General features: G+C 48.6%; 1 protein-coding gene across 5 annotated transcripts in view; it reads right to left on the reverse strand.

Moving 5' to 3' along the window:
• Positions 1–12,528, reverse strand: part of NAV1 (neuron navigator 1) — a 137,582-nt gene that overhangs the window by 30,436 nt on the left and 94,618 nt on the right. For all 5 annotated transcript variants that reach the window (XM_056110511.1, XM_056110512.1, XM_056110513.1 and 2 more), the window contains 3 exons: positions 4,382–4,520; positions 3,493–3,790; positions 321–1,014 (listed from right to left, as the gene is read on the reverse strand). In XM_056110511.1, coding sequence (XP_055966486.1) covers positions 321–1,014; positions 3,493–3,790; positions 4,382–4,520 — 1,131 coding nt within the window. The remainder of the gene's footprint in view (positions 1–320; positions 1,015–3,492; positions 3,791–4,381; positions 4,521–12,528) is intronic.

Consider the following 12,528-nt stretch of genomic DNA (forward strand, 5'->3'; position numbering starts at 1 on the left):
CGCGGCCGGTGAGAAGCCAGAAACTGGGGCCCCTTCCGGAGAATCCCGCGCCATTTCCTTGCGATCTGTTTGCTGAGCCCCAACATGGCCCCATGAGGCTGAGGACAGGGGTGATGCGGACTCAGAGCACTGGACAGCGGGAGGTCTACAATGAGGGGTTCACAGCATAGGACACACCAACAAACATAGGATGTAAACGGACCCAATTTACAGTCGCCGGAGGGAGAGGACGAGCAGCCTCGAGGAAGAAGAAGGAACGTGTCAGCGTGGGAGCAGGCCAGGGGGAGCCCCTGTGAGGCCAGACAGGTGTGGTCACTCACCTGAGAGGGGTGGGGGGGAGCTCTGCCAGCTTGGGGGCCGGCGGGTGGCTGGGCTGGTTCTTGGGGGTACTCTCGGGGGAGCCCACTGTCTTCAGGGAGATGCTGTCTGGATCCAAGGCCACTGCTTTGGCCTTGGCCTTCTCCTTTTCCCGATCCGTCTGGTTGACGGGGGCTGGAGTGGTGCGGCCACTGGCCACCTTGGAAGGCTCCTTCAGCCGGGAGGGGGTTAGGCCTGCCTGCTTGGTGCTCAGCAGACTGGGGTCGATGCTACTGCTCACGGGGCGGGGGCCAGGACGGCCCCCGGTCACGCTCATGGAGCTGGACTTGGCCGGCCGGGGCAGGCTGCGGTACTGGACGTTGGAGCGGGCTCCGGGGGACAGGAAGCCAGGCTCCACGCTGTTGGACACATCTAAACTGGTCTTGCGTCCGTTCACAGGCTTGACAGGGATGCCCGATGACTTCTGGATCTTGCTGAGCGTGGCCGAGCTCCCCGTCTGCATGACGGTGGCGGTGCCCGTGGCAGGAGGAGGCTTCTTGTAGCCAAAAGACCCTGAGGTGGACGGGCGGGCGATGCCCGAGGGGGGCTTCTTTGCCTCACTCAGGCGATCTCGGCCTGCGTCCGAGGAGGAGCGCTGGAGGCCTGTGCCCTTGACCGCCAGCCTCCCCTTGTCGGGGGCCTTGCCTTCAGGTTTGCCTGCAGGGGAGGGGGGCAGGAACGGAGGAAGAAAGCAGCAGCTGAGATGGAGACTCTGCAACACTTGGTTCCTTTCTCTCCGTGGAAAAAGGGAACGCTGTTATCTACCCTTACTGCACCGCATAATTGCCGCCACCTTATGCGTGTATATTCACAAGTATTCCATGGAACCTCAGCTCGCACCACAGTCTGATAACAGTGCAGGGCTCAAAGCACAGCTCCGTGCTCCGGGATCCCTCCTGGCAGTACTGGGCTGGGGGTGGGGGGCGGTTAACATGTGGTAGGCAAATTGAGTTGGGTCAGCTGCATGCAAGGCAGCTTGCACTGCATAACTCCCAATACTATCTCTCTGTCCTATATAAGAAGGGATTTTAAAAGTAACATCAGCAAAATTTTGCTTCAAGATTCATATAATAGTTGCAAGTTGCATCCCAATTTAAATAAATTTTTTTGGCATAAAACGTGTGATGATTTTATGGTAAAATTGTAGAATGTGAGTGGGCTGAAAAATGGTGAGCAGGGACTGCATAAGCCGATGGAATTTCCTGCCACAAGTAAGGAGGTTTCTGGGGGAGGGCAGCCTAGGATAATTTTGGTCTGCTTTATTGTTTGTTGTTTTCTGCTCCCAGAGTAGGATTTGGGTTAAGACAGGCAGATGCATACCCAAAGATAATAATAAGGAGGTACATCTCACAACTGGTCAAGGAACTCTGGGGCAGGGTGCTCACCTTGCAAACAGCCCATTCAGGTTTGACCCCTGGCACCACATAGGGTTCCCTAAACCCTGCCAAGAGTGATCCCTGAGCACAGGGCCAGGAATAAGTCCTGAGCACTGTTGGGTGTGGTCCTTAAACAAGTAAAACAAAACAAAACAAAACGAAAACCAGACCAGGTAGGAGCTAACCAGAGCGGTGGTTTTCAACCTGCCTACGCGTGATGACAGGAAGAAGGGAGAAATGTTTCCTGACTACTAAGGCAGAAATGAAAACCTTTACGATAGTAGCCTTTGGCAGTGCCGTCCGACTCCACTAGGTTCCAGTCCAGGCGGACCCCAGGTAAAACACCAATCATTTTATGGACCTGCCAGAAGAGTCTATGGGCAGACACAGGTCAAAAATCATTTTGGTGAGTGGAAAGGACGGAACTCGAGAATAGCAATAGCTACAGGGAATCAGAGATGGGGGAGAGGCTGGTCAGGGGAAAAGTGGTCCCCGGAGATGATTCCCGAGCAATCCAATTCTAACTTAGTGCTGTCTTATGACAACACACGTGGACCCTGTGAAGGTTAAGTACAGCAGCAGAATTCCTCGGGAGAGGAATGAAACTACCCATGGGAGGCATGTGAAGGCAGGTCAAAATCATTTTGGGGATTCAACCAGTTTAATCAATGGCTGAATAAATAGCAGTACTCCTACATTAAAAAAAATCATTCTGGGGGTTCACAGAAGTAATGCAGGGGTTAAGGCTCTTTGCCACGCATGTGGCCCTTCACGGTTCGAATCCCCAACACTGCCTACAGGGGCACACAGCCAGGAGTCATGCCTGAGCACAGAACAAGGAACAGCTCCGGGGACATACTGGTTATGATCCCCAAACCCCCCAAAAGAATAACAAAACCCCAAATTGTGTGAATTGTTTGTGAACATATATACTCAGTGCTCCACTACTTCTGAACTGGGTGATGTAGGCACATCTACACCTTACTTCGAGGGCTGCTGGGAAGGCCAGCTAATACGACAAGACATGGAGCCACCATGATTTACAGTGTTAATGATGGCAGACTTGCGTGCATCAAACACTCCAACACTACACCCTACCCACGAGTGTCAGTTTTCCTCAGATTGCCCCAGTGTCTGATTTTGTCTATTTATTTATTTTAATTTAATTTAATTTTTTACTTTTTGGGCCATACCTGGTGATGTTCAGTGGTTGCTCCTTGCTCTACACTCAGGAATTACTCCTGGCAGTGCTCAGGGGACCATATGGGATGCTGGGAATCGAACCCGGGTTGGCCGTGTGCAAGGCAAATGACCTACCCGCTGTGCTATCCTTCCAGCCCCTAAAAGTTCAAGCTTTTGATATAAAATCTGAGACTGTTGCCAAATCAAGGTCATGAATATTTGTGCCTGTTTTATTTTATTTTATTTTTTGTGCCTATGTTTTAGAGCTTATACTGTTAGCGCTTATATTTAAAAAAATAAAATAAAGCTAAGCAAAACCTGCTTTTAGAGGCCAAAGCGATAGGACAGCGGGGATAGCTTGTCTTGAGGGGGCCCTGGCACCTATCTGGCCCTGCCAGGATTGAGCCCTGGGCACTGCCAGGTGTGGCCCCCAAACCAAAATAAAACCAAACAAACCCAAACCAAACAAACAATACCCCAAAATTCTACTTTGATCCCAGGAATGAGTGACCAGAAGGAAGGGGACCAATCAGAGACACAGGTCTTTGTCTTTGTCCCTCCTCCATCCAAGGCTCACCTGCGACCTTAAGGGCGCTCTGGGCTGTGTGAGTGATGGGGGAGGTGACGGCCACGGGCGGTGTCTTGCCCTTCTTCAGGGAGCCAGGGTGGCCCAGGCTGATGGGCTTTTTCAGTTCCCCGATTTTGGAGGCGTCATCGCAGCTCTCAGGCCGCTCCCGCCGCCACTTCGAGGTCCCGGGCTCCATCTTCAGGCTGCCGCTGTCGTACTCCAGCTTCTTGGGGGTCTTCTCCTCTGACTCACTAAACCAGTTCAGCCCACTTTCTGCGAGCGAGCGCTTCTCCGAGTCAGTGCGCAGCTGAAGAGGAGAAGCAGAGGGAGACATTCACTGGGGAAGGGAACATGAAGACGGGGAGGGATTTTTAGGGTGGAGGGGTTGTGGGGTGACCCTGTTCCTCTGACAGTAGAACAGAATCAAGTCTGCGTTTTCACCCAAACTGCCACTTGGCATGCTTAGTTCTGGACTGCTTTCTCTTTCCCACTACGAAGAGCTCTCACAACGGTCACTGCACACCGAGCAGAACTCATGTCACGGGTCTCTCTACTTGGTGGCCTCTGGGCTCTACATTTTTTTCTTTTTTTCTTTTTGGGTCACACCCAGTGATGCACAGGGGTTACTCCTGGCTCATGTACTCAGGAATCACTCCTGGTGGTGCTCATATGGGATGTTGGGAATCGAACCTGGGTCAGCAGTACGCAAGGCAAACACCCTACCCGCTGTGCTATGGCTCCAGCCCTCTGGGCTCTTCCTGCCCACCCACAAAGATTTTCTCAAAGGCTTATGGGCAAAGGCCACGGAGAGTGGGAGAGCATCTTGTAAGCTCAGGCAGTGCCCAGCGTGGCTGTGGCTCATTGGGAGGGGAGTCTGTGTGTTTGCAAGCTCACGCACCACTACTGTGGAGTTCCGGCGAGAGGCAGTGGGAGTCGTTGGGAGGGAGTTGAGTGACGAGCTGGCATTGAACTCCTCTGAGCTGAGGTTGTCGGATGCATCGCTGAGGCCACTGCTGATGGAGCTGCTTTCATCCCAGCTGCAGGGGAGACAAAGGTCAGTAGCTGAGACTGAAGTCAAAGCAAGGCACGCATTTTTCACACTGATGAGAGAACGGCTCTAATCCAGTGTAGACACTGGCCGAAGGAGAAAGTTTGGGCATTAGTCCTGGCTGTGCCAGTAACTCAAAGTGTGCTAAACTTTCTGGCCGTTTCTTGTTCTTTTAGAAAAAAACCAGAGTTCTGTATCAGGAAAGAGATTTATTTTATTTTGGGGCCACAACTGGTGTTGCTCAGAATTACTCCTGACTCTGTACTCAGGAATCACTCCTGCCAGTGCTCAGGGGACCACATGAGATGCTGGGGATCAAACTCAGGTCGGCTGCATGCAGAGCAAGTGCTGTATTATCTCTCAGACTCCCCAAAGTTTATTCATAACATCTGAACAAAACACCTTCTCTACAGCCAGAGAGGTGGTATGGCAGGTAGGGCATTTGCCTTGCATGCAGTCAAGCATGGTTAGATCCCCAGTCCCCATAGGGTCCCTCCAAGAACCCTCCAGTACTGACACCTGAGCTCATAGCCAGAAGTAAGCCCTGAACACTGCTGGATATGAACAAAAAAACTATTTAAAAAAAATTACAAGCCTCATCTATGACATATACCAATTTCCTTTTCTTTCTTCTACCCCTATTTGCTATCCACTTTTTCAAAAGTTACTTTTTGAACATATTATGTTCAAAGCTCCAATTCTCTCTTGGACAACTTTCTTTAATGGTTGTCTCTCCAAGTCTTCCACCATTTCTATGACATCTTTCTGGGCCTTCTAGAAGATAAAGTTTCTTAGTTTTCACTTATGTTTTAGCACCGCTGGAAGATGGAAACATGTGAGTATCCGTGCCTGCTGGGATTAGCCTCCAAGTCCTGTGCTGGGTTCATAGGACCTTTGTCTACCAACGGGGTGCGTGTGTGTGTGTGTGTGTGTGTGTGTGTGTGTGTGTGTGTGCGTGCACACGTACATGCATGAGAGAGAGTGCATTATCTGGAAGATCATTTCTTTTTGATTTATTTTGAGTTTTATATCATGGAACAAAAGTCAGACTAGAAGTCATCCAAGCGATTGGCCCAGATTTCAGCTTCTAATTCATGTGCTGGGAATAGGCAAGTGGGTGGTTGAGACACTTGGCTTTGGCGGTTCGGTAGTGATTAATCCAAATATGCTGAGAAGGAACAAAGCAAGTCTGGGGATTAAAACACCCAACAGAGCGATTTCCATTTAGTACTATGAAATACGATCATTATGAAATGACAATAAACCCCTTCCCCGCCCCCATCACCAGCACCACACAATCCCACTTCACATTTGTTCTGGGTTATGCTTTCATGATTGTTTCACAGAGAAATACTGAGGGGGAAAGATCAATTCTGGTTTTATGACCCATCAGCTCTTCCGAGTCAGGATAAGATCTCTGGCGAGCAAATAAACAAACCATTCACAACATGTTCTCTTAGGTTAAAGACAGAGGAAACCCCAGCACTGAAGCCTCCATCTGAGATTAATTATTGGGACCTGAGGTCTGACTTTTATGGAAAAGTCCTTGCAAAAAGAGAAGGGCTGCTCAGCTCAAGGCTCTGAAGCCACCCTTCTGATGCCACTTCTGGGCAGTTTAACAGCCTACCGAGGAGGGGGAGTTTATTTTCTTCAAGAGATTCAGGTCTTCCTTGGCCCCAAAAACATTCTCTCCCAAGCCAGAAACTCATTTCCTCTAAGGGCTGGACGACAGTACAGAGTGCAGGGCGCTTGCCTTGCATATGCTCGATCCTCGTCATCCCTTATGGTCCCCTGAGAAAAACCAGGAGTAATTCCTAAGTGCAGAGTCAGGAGTAACTCCTGAGCATCAGCTGGTGTGCCCCCCCTCACAAAGTTTCTCGGTCTTGACAGTACAGGTAGGAAAGGTATTGGCTTGCCTTGCATGTGGCCGATCCCAGTTCAATTCCCAGTGCTATATATGATCCCTCAAGCACTGCCAGGTGCTCCCCCTCTTTATTTTATTTTATTTTTTATTTTTTTGCTTTTTGGGTCACACCTGGCAGTGCACAGTGGTTACTGCTGGCTCATGCACTCGGAATTACTCCTGGTGGTACTCGGGGGACCACATGGGATGCTGGGAATCGAACCCAGGTCAGCCACGTGCGAGGAAAATGCCCTGCCCGCTGTGCTATTGCTCCAGCCCCGTCCTCTTTAAAAAAATAATAAAAGGGAGTTTCCATTCCCTGTGCTATTTGGTTCAGCAATGCGGGCTGGATGGCTCAGTGCCCAGCGGTGTGGTACTGCTCAGGCCCTGCGGTCAGTGGGGTCACACTCAAATGTGTTCCGGGGCTTTGTGGTGCCCAGGAGCGAACTCAGTGGCTCCACATGGGAGAAATATGCTCCAGCCCTTGAGTGTCTTCATGGCCACACTGGGTGAGTAGGTGTTGATGCTCTATAGGTGCAGCCCATGCAATCTGCCTCCTCTCTGACACACCTCAACATTGTGAGGTTCTCTTTTTCCATCTGCATTTTGGGGCCACAACTGTGACGCTTAGGGTCGCTCCCAGAGATACCCAGTCATTTCCTCAGATCCCCATTCCCAGACAGGCTCTCTCTAGCCAGCTCTTCCGTCAGTGCCTCGGTCTCCCACCTGTGCTAACAGACTCTAGTTTTAGTGAAATAAACTTTCCAGTAGGTTCTGGGAAAAAAAGTGACTTGGGAGCCAAACTCTGAGATCCCTGGCATGTCATAAAATGTTGGGCTTCTTTTTTTCCAAGAGAGGTTCTGGCAAGGCTGAGGGTAACCGCCTTCGAGAATCTCCAGGTCCCTCCACCGCCCAGCTTCTGTGGTGACTACTCGGCTTCCTTATCTTTAGAAAGTGACCTGGCTTTTAGTTTCTTCTCTGGAAACCTAGTAACTTCCACACCGTTCCAAAACTGCCATGAAAAAGGATCTTGGTGTGGGCCAATGTTTACCCATTAAGTGGATCTCCTACCGAGAGGCCTTTTTATCTAGACGTTCATGCCCTTCAATTTCAGGAAATTTCCTCAAATTAGTCTTTGTGATTTACTTCTGTCCATTTTCTGTTCTTGCTTCTCAAATGTCTGTTATTCAGGCATTTGGGACAGTATGGGGCTTCAATTTTATCTTCTATAGCCTCTACTAAGTTCTTCACTTTAACAATAATATTTTTAAATTCCCCATGGCACTTTTCATTAAAAGATGAAGACTTTGCTTCTTTTTGTCTTTCTGTCTTTCTTTCTTTCTTTCTTTCTTTCTTTCTTTCTTTCTTTCTTTCTTTCTTTCTTGGATACAATCTTCTTGAACTCTGAAACATTCAACCTTCATCATTCAGAAGAATAGATCTATAATCTCTGCGTACCATTTCTGGTGCAACTGTTGTTTTCCTGTTGGTCTGGGTGAGCCGTGGATTTCTCGGGTGTCTGACAACCTCGGCTGCACATGCTTGGGTCAGGCTGGGACACTCACCTCAAGCTGAATGAATGTTCTGTACCCATAGGGCGAACTTGATTAGGCTTCAGTGGGTAAACTAGATGGATTCATAGCATCCATGGTTTTTGTCTTGGGCAGGTCAGACTTCTAGGGGCAGAATCTAAAAAAAACCTCCTGCCTGGAGGGGATGGCCATTGCTCCCCTCTCTGGGAATTGTGGGGGGGAAGAGACCTGAGCATTAACACTTTCAAACAGTCCTCTGGTCATAGCTCCATCCCTTGTTCCATGAAAGGCACCTGATGTCACCCAATACCAAAGCTTCTGAGGTTCCGGGGTGCCAACAGCTACTGCATAGCTCTCCTTTTTGATGGCTTAGGACTCTTACCTTTAAATCTGATCTATTTGGGGCCGGAGTGATAGCACAGCGGTTAGGGCGTTTGCCTTGCACGCGGCCGACCTGGGTTCAATCCCTGGCATCCCATATGGTCCCCCAAACACACCAACAGGAATAATTCCTAAGTGCAGAGCCAGGAATAACCCCTGAGCATCGCTGGGTGTGACCCCAAAAGCAAAATAAATAAATAAATAAATCTGATCTATTTACAGCTGGAGAGATAGCATAGTGAATAAGAAGCTTGCCTTGAAGACAGCCAATCCGGGTTCAATTCCCAGCACTACATGTGATCCCCAGAGCTACACCAAGAGCATAAAGTAAGCTCTAAGCACCATATGGTATGGCCCCCAAGCCAAAATAAATCAATCTATTTACTCCTGCCTTCTGATATTCAACTTCCCAAAATTGTATGGCCATTGCCTCTTCCTTCTAGACTTTGTCGGTATGCTTTATGACTTTTGGGGGAAAATCTTACTGTTTTGGGGAAAATCAAAGGTGGAGGGATCCCCAGCCCCTCAGGCACACCCCCTGCCATTCCTATTCCTCCACCCCTAGCACCACCAAGTGTGGGCCTGGCTGCCTCCACTTCCAACACCACATCGCCAACCTGAGCACTGTTGGGCAGAGTGTCACACTAAGAGCAACTGGAGAGCTCCAAATTTCCCTGTGGTCGTAATAAATCGACTCACTTGTTCTGCAGGAGAACTTGGCTGTGCAGAGTTCCAGCTTTGAATCAGCATAGTGATTTATTTATTTATTTATTTATTGCTCGGGGCATCCTCCTAGCCCTGTGCTCAGGGCTAACTCCTGGCAGTGCTAAGGGGACCCTGTGGAGTGCCAGGATCTAACCTGGGTTGTCGAGTGCAAGGCCTTATTCACTGCGCTCACCCTCTAGTTCAGCAAGATCTTCTGAATTCAAGAGCAACAGGATGAAAAAGTTGGATAGCGCTGATTCCCCCCTGAAACATAACTGATTAAGGCTTAAGAGCAGAAAGCTGTGGGAGTCCAGTCCTTGGGGCAGGAGCACGTGCTTCTCAGTAGGTGGCCTGGGTTGGATCCCCACAGTGTGGGACCCCCTAAGCACTGAACTATCTATAGCCTTTGAACTCCACTGGGAGTGGTTCAATTCCCCTCCCCCAGCCTCACAAAGAGAACAATAACAGTCTTTAGGAGAGTTTGCAAAGTCCACAACTGATCTGCTAAGGAGTCCAAATACTGCAGAGTAAATGCTCATTCAAGAGAAGGAGGAGAAAGGTCAGCACTAAGAGGAATGAAGGAGGAGAGGTGGGCCTGAGCCATGGAAGGCCACACTGATGGGCAGTCCAGCAGTCTGATCACTCTGACTGCATCTTATGTTTCATTTCTCTTTAACTTTGCCACACAGATGGAAGAGACAGTCTAGGGAGTAAGGCACTTGCCTTGTAAATGGCCGACCCCAGTCAATTCTCGACTCCCCATAGGGTTCCCTGAAGCCCTCCAGGAATGATCCCTGACACAGAGCCAGGAGGAAAGCCTTGGACACAGCTGGGTGTGTCCATGCCAAAAAAAAAAATAGCAAAAATTTCCTTACATAGATCTCAGGAGGAGACAGGAAGGCTGGGTAGCAAGAAGCTCTGTCTGAAGGCACCAGGATGTGAGGAAAAGACTCAAGAGACCAGAGCAGTCTTTTGTGATTTCATCTATTTATAAATCAGAACAACAATCTTGACCAGGCAGCTGATGGAAATGAAAGCTGGTGTGAAAACCATCCTGGGAGGTTATTCTGAGAACAACGACACTTTTCATTTTCACCAACCCTCAGAAGAGAAGAGGAAATGAGCCTGAATAAGCAGATGAGAGATTAAAACCCACACAAACAAGCCAGTAAACAGGACTCTGGTCAGGGATTGTTCTGGAACGCGGGGACAGGTCACGGAGAAATATTAAAGCATCTTCTCTGCAGGATATTTATTTTCCCTTTTACGGGTCACCTCATATCCTTAATCCTCTCCCTAAGTCTGATATCTTTCATTTCCTACTTTCAAGACAAGTGTATCGCTACTTTTTTGGTGCCAGCCTGTCGAAAACTTTTTTTATATCTTCAACCGCCTTTTCTGCCTTCCCCCAGGAGATTCCAGTGATGGTTTTACCTCTTTTTGTTTTGTTTTGGGGACACACCCAGTGATGCTCAGGGCTTACTTCTGGCTCTGCACTCAAGGACCACTCCTGGTGGGCTCATATGTGATGCAAAGGATTGAACCAGAGTTGCCCATTTGCTAAGCAAGCGCCTTACTATGCTGTACTATCGCACCAGCCTGACTGTTCTCCCTTGCCGATACTCTCTCTCGCTCCTGTTCTGCTGAAAGACGTAGAGTGCTCTCATGGAGGGCTGTGGAACTCTTCCATTCCCGCAAATTACCCCCTTCCTGAGAGGCTCCCTTTCCTTCACACAACAAATAACAAGCAGAATGACCTCCAAAGTGTAGCACTTAGCTAATTTTCTATAAGATCCTCTTGTAAAGTTTTTATTGGAATCATGAATCCCACTCTCTAGCCTACTGTCCAGCCTATCCATGATTATCATTGCAAGATTAAGAGCACAGATGTGGGAACAAGCTCTGAATTCAAGTCCTGTCATCAGGGTCTGCAGTTGGTGCTTCTCGGGCTGCAGTGGATGCTGTCTTTGCAATGATAATGCAAGATGGAGACAGTGGCATCAAGCTTTACATTGATATAAGGATATAGGGAGCCATTCAGCATTTAGCTGGGAGGAAGGACAGTAGGACAATTGTGGCTATCAACAAAGACCCAGAAACTCCAATTTTTGCAAATGGCAGATTATGGAATAGTTGTGAATTTATTTAAGATAGTTCCTGAGAAATCTTGAAGAAGACAGGAGTTGGAGATATCTTTTTTTGTTTTGTTTTGTTTTGGGACACACCCAGCAATGCACAGGGGTTACTCCTGGTTCTGCATTCAGTAATCACTCCTGGCAGTGCTCGGGGGACCATATGGGATGCTGGGAATCGAATCTGGTTTGGCCACGTGCAAGGCAAACGCCCTACCCGCTGTGCTATCACTCCAGTCCTGAGTTGGAAATATCTTAAGGAAACCATGTTAAAGTACTAAGAAACCTTCAGAATCCATGGATATAATGATAATCATTGGAAAGCAGACAGTGCTGCATTTCATAATCTGAGAAAAAATTCTATCATGGGCCAGAGTGCTTTTTTTTTTTAAAATGAGGGCTATGATTATGCTCCCCCACACCCTGCTTTATTTGTGGTTCCAGACAATTATTTTTTGAAATTTTCTAATTCTGGAATGAAATATATAATAAAACCTTTCCACAGCATTTGAAAAAAAACATGTACAAGGGTTAAATTCAGTTCCAATTTGGCAAACTTCCTGGTTCCTAATATTTACAAGGCGTGTCTGTTTTCTGGGCATTCAAAAATGAATGACTGTCTGCAGGGTGGAGAAAGATGCATACTCATGGCCACAGAGATAGCTCAGGCGAGGAGGGTGTCTAACAGGCCTATTTTGTAGGTGGTCAAGCCTGGTTCAATCTTCAGCTCTGCATATGGTCTCCCAGCACTGCCAGGGGGATCCCTGAGCAGAGGCAGGAGCAGCACCCCAGCACTGCCAGTAGTGACCCCAAAACCAAAAGGAGAAAAAGGCCTGTTTAAATGAAATGGACTCCACGGCCCAACAGGCAAAGTATATAAGAGGGTTTAAAGAAAGGGGAAACTCAAGTTTCTAACAAAATCCAAAACTAAGACTTTGTGACCTTTATGAGGTTACAGATGAATAGAAATATCAACCCTTTCTCTCCACCCACACATTCCCAGTCTGTAACCCCTAAATTCCTGCTAGGTGGGTGACTTTCTCACCACATTTCTTTCTCGTGTTTTTGATTTTGGGGCCACTGGGGAGTGCTCAGGGCTTCCTTCTGGCTCTGTGCTCAGGGAGGGATCACTCTGGCGGTGCTGGGGGTAGGGGGACGGGACCCTAGGCAGTGCCAGGGATTGAACCGAGGTCGGCCACATGTGAGGCAAGCGCCCTACCCACTGTGCTATCTTTCTGGCCCTCGTCACATTTTGTTTTAGCATCACAGACCCCACATGCAACAGGACATAACAGCTGAGCTATAAGCCCTCCCCACCTCTGCTGCCTTTCTCCAGACTCTGGA

The sequence above is a fragment of the Sorex fumeus genome, unplaced genomic scaffold, assembly GCF_029834395.1.
Source record: "Sorex fumeus unplaced genomic scaffold, SorFum_2.1 ptg000010l, whole genome shotgun sequence".
Classification (NCBI taxonomy): domain Eukaryota; kingdom Metazoa; phylum Chordata; class Mammalia; order Eulipotyphla; family Soricidae; genus Sorex; species Sorex fumeus.